This window comes from Seriola dumerili, unplaced genomic scaffold (assembly GCF_002260705.1).
Source record: "Seriola dumerili isolate Sdu_G_001 unplaced genomic scaffold, Sdu_1.0 BDQW01001222.1, whole genome shotgun sequence".
NCBI lineage: Eukaryota > Metazoa > Chordata > Actinopteri > Carangiformes > Carangidae > Seriola > Seriola dumerili.
Genome location: NW_019175477.1, coordinates 250,819 through 258,980, shown reverse-complemented (window position 1 = coordinate 258,980; position 8,162 = coordinate 250,819). Strand labels below are relative to the sequence as shown.

The following is an 8,162-nucleotide window of genomic DNA, read 5'->3' as shown; positions in this document are numbered from 1 at the left end:
CTGAGCAAATCAGCAGGTCACTGAGCATGAACATCACAGCAAAATGCATTGTCGGCCCCACCCCATCTCCCCATTAAGTTTGTACTGTTTTCTTTCACAGAAGGCAACAGCACCCCCATCTGCAGGGGGAAAACGCAGGGGAAGACCTAAGAAGGAGGTAAGATAAGAATCCTTGGACAAACAGTGATCACATTTGTTAAACCATTCCTCTCCCAATTGAATTATGATTGGTATGACTGTCTGCAGGGCGAAATTGCATTTTCCTAATTTTCCCCTGCCTGCCTCCTTCCTCTCAGACGAGTCATTTTTACTCATCACAGCTATTTTGGTTCTCGTGTGTTCATTTAGAGCAGCCTTCTTCTCTCTGTCTCTGCCTGGTCGTGTTCAAAGGCAAATCTGTACCTGCATGACAATTCCCTCCCCCAAGATTGTTCTTAATCCAGTGTTGTGGGCATTTTTATTATTATATTTCCTACATTTTTTGTAACTGTGCAAAATGAGTTGCCAGACCATATTCTAGCCGGTCAAAAAGCATGCGTTTAATCTCGGAGGAACTTGTGGTCTTGTAGTAACATTCTGTCATGTGCATGAGTGGTTAGGGCGTACTCTGAAAGAAGTCTGGATTGCATTAGTCACAGAAAGGAATGACCCAAAGTTACCCTCCTAACTAGCCCTCTCATTTTTATGAATGAACATCTTTGGCAGCAGTAGTGAGTGTGAGGAGGAAAGGCAAGAGAGCAAAAAGCAGGATGCCTCATCGTGACTCACCACTCCTTATGAATCACTTTTCACTACCAATGTCTCATCCTTCCCCTGGGTGTTCTTCATGCCACAGTGGTTTATCAAAAAGATTTATAATAACGTTTAATGTTTTCATGTAGGATTGAGTTACTAAAAGTAAAAACGGTCATGTTGAGACATGAATCACAGGCAGCTACAGTTGCTGAACATTGATGGCACCTGAGCATTTTCTTTTGGTTGTAGTTGAGGCCTCACTGTTTTTCTTCTGTCGCAGGAGAAGGAAGAAAAGGCGTCCCAGGAATCATCGGAGGAGGAGGAGGAGGAGGAGGAGGAAGAGGACCAGTAATTCACAACGCATGCTACCTCACTCAACATACTGACTTACTGTTAACCAGAACTGGGCTGTATCTCCAACACCAGTGCCACCACATGACCACTGTTCACGACAAAGCCCTCTTTGCCAGAAGGAGGGTTAACACAGTACATATATCATGCAGCAGCACTGGATAGAACGATGGACCTTGCTCAAGCATAGATCTAAGAATTACATGAAAGGTAACAGCCCTTTTCTCTACATGTCATGTAATCACAAGTCTTTTATACTGGACAAAAGGTGTGCTCCAAGGAGCCCGGACGTTTCCGTTTTTCCCCTAAAGATGGTTTGTAGGACATTTCCTCTGCTTAATGTTACTTATTTGTTGTACCCGCATCTGAGATGGTAGGGCATATAGAGTTTTCTCCATGTTTTGTACTGGACAAAGGTGAATTTTACCTATACTTGCTTTTTTTTCCTCCCTTTTTTTTCCTTTTTTTTGGGGGGGGGGGGGGGGGGGGGTCATTTTGTGTGTTTGTGTGAAGTGGTTAACCTATCCTTTTGCATTGTATTCTAGATGGAGTTGAGCTTCAGCATATAGGATGAGAATAGGTAACTGATGGTAGAAGTGTTTGTTTTTTTGTTTTTTTTTTCCTTCCTATGTCTAATCTGCATAACTGATTTCACCTCGCCTCACCAATAAAGCAGAGTCATCTGTACCAGCTTCCCCCTCCCCTCCTGTAGGACAGAGTAGACTTAGTTATGCTTCTCAAACTTCCTTCTGAGTCCTGAGCGTGTAGTGGGGAGATGTCAAGTGTATCCTTAGTAATCAGAATAGTCTGATCAGACTTACTGTTTTGTTCCTTCGGGTTACATACCATTTTAAAAAAAAAAAAACAATGAAAAAAAACATGAGTGTGCTGCTTTTCATGTTATAATAAACTCAAATCTTTTTGGTATAATGTGTGTTTTTAAGGATAGGGTTGGCAGAGTTCTAGGCTGAGAGCATCAGTGTCATTTCTTCAGGGAGCTTTTACAAATGCTGTTACATTGGTGTCTTCGTCTTCACATGGTCCTCAGTTTCTAAGCGCTCACTCAATCACTCGTTAAGGCAAACTGCAATTGGTCAAACAAGGAGTTTGATTGTAATAGAGGATAGTTGGCACTACTATCCAACAGGGCTGTACGTTTTGTTTTGTTTCTTTCTTTTTTTTTCTTTTTTTTTTTTCTTTTTTTTTTCCATTCCATCTCGCTCTCACTGCTTCACCTGGCTTGGTCCTTCTGTCATCACTTAGTACAGTAATATACTTTTTCTTAGTCTTTTTGAAGATGTGTGTTTTATGACGTCTGCTACAGGAAAAAAAAGATGTTTGTGTGTACTTCTAAGTGTCAGGGAACCCGCGGTCACAGTCCACTTAACTGGGTTTTTCCACACACCTAAGCTGCTACAACCTCAGTTACGAAACCCGGAAAACTGCAAACAGGCAATACAAGGCCTGGGATTTCATACCTCACTCAACAGCTTACTTTACCATATAATTGCATTTAACTGGTTTTCTGTTGTTTTAAATGTAACCTCTGGCATGAGATGGAAAGATGTCGTTATTACAAAGTTTGTGTAATTTTTTTTTTTTAATTTTTTTTAATTTTTTTTTTTAATTTTTTTTTTTTAACCTGACTGTAATGTCAAGTGTGTGATTGTGTGCATACGCAACACGTCTTGGCTCGTTCATAACCGGAGCTTGCAGACAGGTTGTTTTAAATGTGTGAAGCAAGTCAGGGAGACCTGTCAGCTTGACAACTGTGTTCGCTGACTGTGGTAGATTAGCAGGTGTGTTTTTATCCTTTTTAAAAAAAAAAAAAAATAAAAAAAATAATAATAAAAAAAAAATCTTCTGGTGCACTGAAATGTTGGTTCAGATTTTCATGGACAAATGTTTGTGTGTTTGTGATAGACTGGGCGCTCTTTCCACTTAACTGTTCTGTTGGCCACCGTGTGTTTGGCACTACCACACACAGCCGCCCTCGCCATACTCATACAATGGTCATACAATGGTCATTTCATGTAATTTTTTTTTTTTTTTTTTTTTTTTTTCTCTCAGCATCCTCCTATTACTCTTGACAATATCAGTGTCATTCTACATACCAACATCTTGCATCCGTTCATTTATATACTGTAAACTCAATAGGATGGGATCATTCTTTTTAATGTACACCGTATATAAATGTACAACGTCTATATTTCTATGGTGCCCTACAACAATTTGTATCAGAAATGGTCAATAAAGAGAATTTTCTTTGTCACTTTGTCTGGCATGCATCCATACATCCATAAAATTATCTGCCCAAAGGCTCAAGAAAACACGCAGGTTGATGTTGAATTGTAATATAGCAAGGATGACTTGGCTAAAGCGAATGACAATTACGGTACAAAGACAAAGTTAAATTACTTTATTTACATCTTCAACATTTTAATCAGCCTTATCCATTCTCCCAAAGCAACAATAGTACAACAATCTGAAAAGTAAAACTTCATAACAGTGCAGCCATTAAAATTTCCATCAGTGGTTCTTTGAATTCTCAAGTGCAACCTGAAATCAGAGCCCTCCATGAAAAGTTCACCAGTGTGAAGAATGAATGTCATATGATCAAACATTTGTACAGTTTAAAGTGTGAATGGCCCATTTCATTCTTTTTTTTTTTTCTTTTTTTTTTAAACGTGAAAAAAGCAGTCTAGATAAATGCATAGAAAATTATCAGATGTAAAAATGACTGAGGAGCATGTTCTGGGATAAAGATGTTTTCAAGTCCAGAAGTGACCACAGAAAACATCTCCTACATATAAACTCATTCTCCTTCTGAAGCACCTTAGATGATAACATCACATGTTTTGAGCATTAGCTGTCCATTACAATACATTAATTACTGAGTGGAGGGTTATTCCCCTGCGAGGACAGTTGAACGGCTCTATTGTTCTCAGTTTACATTCAAAATGCAAGCGTATAAAGGTCAGGAAAGGTTACAATTCATCAAGGAGAAAAAAAAGTGAGGTTTCCTGAGTGCTTTATACAGTCAGACCTATGGCATTCATCTGAGCAGATTCTTCTGCTGGAGGTAAATGTGTGCTGGTGCCATGCCTTGTAGACAGGACATATTTTGAGCACTAGTCACAACTCATTTTGGGAGTGAGAGGGTGTTGGTGTTATTTACTTTCATATCTGGCTTTTCATGCCTTTGACAAGAGTCATAGGATTTGGCTAAACCACAAAAAGATCCAGATCGTTGGGCAGCTAGTGAAGCTCTGTGAGAAAATTAAAACCAAAGTGTGTGTGTTCAACCTTTTGACTCAAAATGAAACAGAAAATGTCAACCTAATTCTTCTCAAACCTAATTTTAACGGCCAATTCTACCTTTATCAGTATAAAGCTTTGAAGTTACACTCTTTTTGGAAGTGGTACTGCTGTGTTAGTGTTGAACACTAATGTCATTTCATCAAAGAAGCCATATTTGTTTTTAATGTAATGGAAACGACCTCTACACAACAACCTGTCCAGGCATTGATCACAGACCACGTCACAGCAGGAGTGATGATTTTCAACTAGTGCAGAACATTTATACTCTTACCTCAACCCCCAGATTATAGTCAGTACAAATGCCTACTGCAACCCACAGGAATATAACTGCTTTGCCACGTCGCCCACAACACCATAAATGTAAACAACAAAGTACACCTCCAGGAACCTGAACCTTAGATATGTTCCACCTTTCTTAACTTTGAGTTATGTCACCGCATACCACAGTAAAACAAAGTCTGAATAAATAATTTCAAATAAATAAGTTTAAAGGTACTGCGTCTGTTAGGCACACAGGATTGGCATCAGAACCTCACAAATGAACAGTCATCCTGTACATAAAAAGAAATATGCTGACTGTTGCTGATGGATGCCAAACGATAGTAAAGAAAAACAGTAAAAGACTTGTGCATGACTCTATAAATGACTGATCTCGCTGACAGCGTTCGATGCCCATGGTTTACAACCATCATGCGTTGACGTCTTTGGCCAGAAGAGGGCGACGCTGTTGATAACTTCTGGCCCAACCTTGAACAATCTGAGGACACAAAATGCAAAGTGCACAGTTTAGTTTAGTGCAATAATTTTTAAAACCACAAGTCTAATATGGTTTTCAATGAGAATGTGTGAAGCTGTTGCAATATAATAAACAGTCAGTTCACCCAAATCACTCAAACAGATATTTCCGCACTTATTCCCACTGGTGTAAAACCATGATGTGATTCATCATCACGGCCTCTCAACCTTCATTTCTCATTTTTCAAACAAACAAAGAAACAAAAACTCTAAGGCAACTCTTCTTTCCAGAGACCATGTCCTGTTTATTGAGGAGATCAATCCACAGACCCCACTATGAACAGTTTTTATTATTAGAACTACTTTCTACCAAAGAAATAGTCCCGATGAAGTGAAAAGTCCCGACAGCGTATTCTGTGGATTATCCTTAATATCAGAGATTGCTTTAGAGTTTTTTTAAGCACCACAAACTAAATTTAATTCACTTCCTCCAGATATCACAAAGCCTCAGTAGATAAAACCAAACGCTCTCACCATCTAGTAGTATTGGTGCGATTTGGAAAAACTGACCCTTTAATAATAGCCTCTTAAACCAATACAGAATTTTACATGATGACATTGTTTTTCCTATTTAACATTTTCTCAACTGTGGAGTAAAACTTAAAAGTGTAACTTTGCCCATGGTAAATACTGCCACCTAGTGTTTCTCATGGCTCAGTGCATAATTTTTGACTGGAAATAACCAGGCCAAGAATTTAATTTCAGTGTTTATCTAGCCATAACCATCTATTTCTATTTCTAAACTAGAGTACCATGAGTACTAATACCATGGAAAGAAAAGTGTCTATTATCCAGAGAAAACAACTGATCAGTGACGAGATCCTAAAACTAGCCACTCACTGCGATTGTGAGGGACTTGAGGCTTGCACAGACATTCAGTAGCGCAGCCTTTCATCTACTACTACTACTACTACTATTATTTACAGCTATGTTTTTATGTGGAAGAGGAAGAGACTGACCAATTGGGGAACTACTGTTCCGTTAGAGTGAATTATGCAACCAAGGTCAAAAACACAGTAAAACAACAGTGTAACAACACAAGGCATCAGTAGACATGTCTTTACTCCATCTTTGTGGAAAATGTTCAGTTAGAGTGAGATCTAGCCTGCTTAACCCAAGCCCATACAACTGGAAATATAATTTTTTCATATTAACTTGACCTAGAAGAAAAAAAATAAATACATAAATAATGATCTTGCCATCTCCATCTGATTTCATACGAGCAAACTTTCCCACAGGTAAGAATGTTCCCCGGAGAACATAACAAAAAGTTTGAAAACCAATAGCGCATCATACCCGTGTGTCCTCTTCTCTCCACAACATTTCTTGTTCGGCTTCATTAAGTTCCTCTGAAGGATCATATGTGTAAACTGGCAACAGCTGATGACGGAGTCTGTCAATTCTGAGGGACAAAATTCAAGAAATCAAACAGTGATTTAATAAATCACACTGACACACAGAAGTGAAGCAATCAAATTTATCAAATAAACATTGCCGGTGCCATGAAATCAATATAGATTAAAAGTGTTACCTCCTTTTCTTGCGGATATACATGACCTGAAACAGATAAAATTAACAGTTTTACATAAATTGTGTATAAGTAGGCACAGTGACAAATTTCTGCCATAAGTTAATGGTATTATTACCACTGAATCTTTTTCAGCAAGTCGTCCTATGCCATCCAACCCAACAACTTACCACAGCTGCAGCTATTCCAATGATGGTGATGAGGAAAAATGGCACCAACACATAGCTGACTGCCACATCCCCATCAATAATGGGAGGGGGCTGAGTAGTGCTGTTCATTGCATATGTTCAGGAATGGGGGGGGGGGCACGGGGAGGGGGGGGGGGACACGGGGGGCTGCCTGTGCAAGGCCTTTACAAGCAGCTAACCCCCTCCCTGTGGCAGACACTGTGCAGTGGCTGTCTCCTCAAGCTGCGCCTTTGTTGTTTATGCCTCATCCTTGTCGTTCATGTGACTTCCACATGGTATCACTGACCTCCCTAATCAGCGAGAAATCTGAGAGAACACGGAATGAAAAGAATTTGCACAGTTAGAAGCATATCAAGGAAGTTGTACCATAGTGGCAGATAACACGGGGGAAAGATATCCTATCAAGTTTCTTATTTGACTGGTAAGCTGGCAAACATGTAACAAGTTTCAAACATTCAAATGGACCAATTCAATACAATACACAATTATGTCTCGTTAGCAAGTCCTGTACGAGCCACTTCTCTTGATGCGGTCAGTTTATTTTCTTGTATTTGCTGTTATCTGCTCGTGTAACTAATAACCACCTGAACTAAAACATAACGTAACTACTGCTGTCGATGAACTTATCTATTTAAAAGCCCCACATAGACATAAAGGCTATGAACCAATGACCCAGCGTTTCTAGCTATATAAACATAGCTACCGTTAGCTGCACCGGTAGATGACACCGCACCTGACAAGTTGTTTTAATGCAAACACAAGCTGAAGCAAGCCCTCCGCATCACAACGACGCTGATTTCTAACGAGCTACAGTACACCTGTTTGTAGTCAATTCCAGTAAATTCTCACCCACTGTGCGACTTGCAATGCCCCTATTTCCACCAACGTTACTGTTGCGGTTCACAAGCAGTTTGTCTATCAGCAGCAGCAGCAGCAACACTTCCTGTCTGAATCCTTCAGAGTAAGAGCTTCGGTCAATAACCACACAAAACTACGGAAGCGCATTGCATTCACATAAAAAAATTGAGACATTATCTCACAATGACCTACGAGCTCACAATTAAACTGTAAAAGTCCTCACTTGTGTGAACAGATCTAAACTTTTCTAACACACATGGAGTATAATGCTGCCATAGATACAGTGAGTTAAGCTACATGAGCCCCATTTTTTAGTCTACATTTGTCTACATGTTGGGAAATTAACAACGCCGAATTAGCCATTAACGGTTCCTATTTGCTATATA

At 39.5% G+C, this 8,162-nt stretch overlaps 1 protein-coding gene across 1 annotated transcript; it reads right to left on the bottom strand.

Annotated features, from left to right (window-relative positions):
• Window positions 1–3,123: 3,123 nt before the first annotated feature.
• LOC111238195 (uncharacterized protein C3orf18 homolog) lies at window positions 3,124–7,041 on the bottom strand. The gene is made up of 4 exons (XM_022767600.1): window positions 6,901–7,041; window positions 6,734–6,759; window positions 6,499–6,604; window positions 3,124–5,164 (listed from the first exon to the last, which is right to left on the bottom strand). Exons 1-4 carry the CDS (start codon window positions 7,006–7,008, stop codon window positions 5,096–5,098), a joined length of 309 nt encoding a protein of 102 aa, XP_022623321.1. The 5' UTR covers window positions 7,009–7,041; the 3' UTR covers window positions 3,124–5,095.
• Between the last annotated feature and the right edge of the window lie 1,121 nt (window positions 7,042–8,162).

What these genes read in the sequence shown, in the direction of transcription:
- LOC111238195 (XM_022767600.1), bottom strand. Translation starts at nt 7,008, where the DNA reads ATGAACAGCACTACTCAGCCCCCTCCCATTATTGATGGGGATGTGGCA. An exon ending in TTGGAATAGCTGCAGCTGTG is followed by an intron (nt 6,760 to 6,900) that starts GTAAGTTGTTGG and finishes TATCTGTTTCAG; the next exon opens with GTCATGTATATCCGCAAGAA. An exon ending in GGAGAGAAGAGGACACACGG is followed by an intron (nt 5,165 to 6,498) that starts GTATGATGCGCT and finishes TTGTGTCCTCAG; the next exon opens with ATTGTTCAAGGTTGGGCCAG.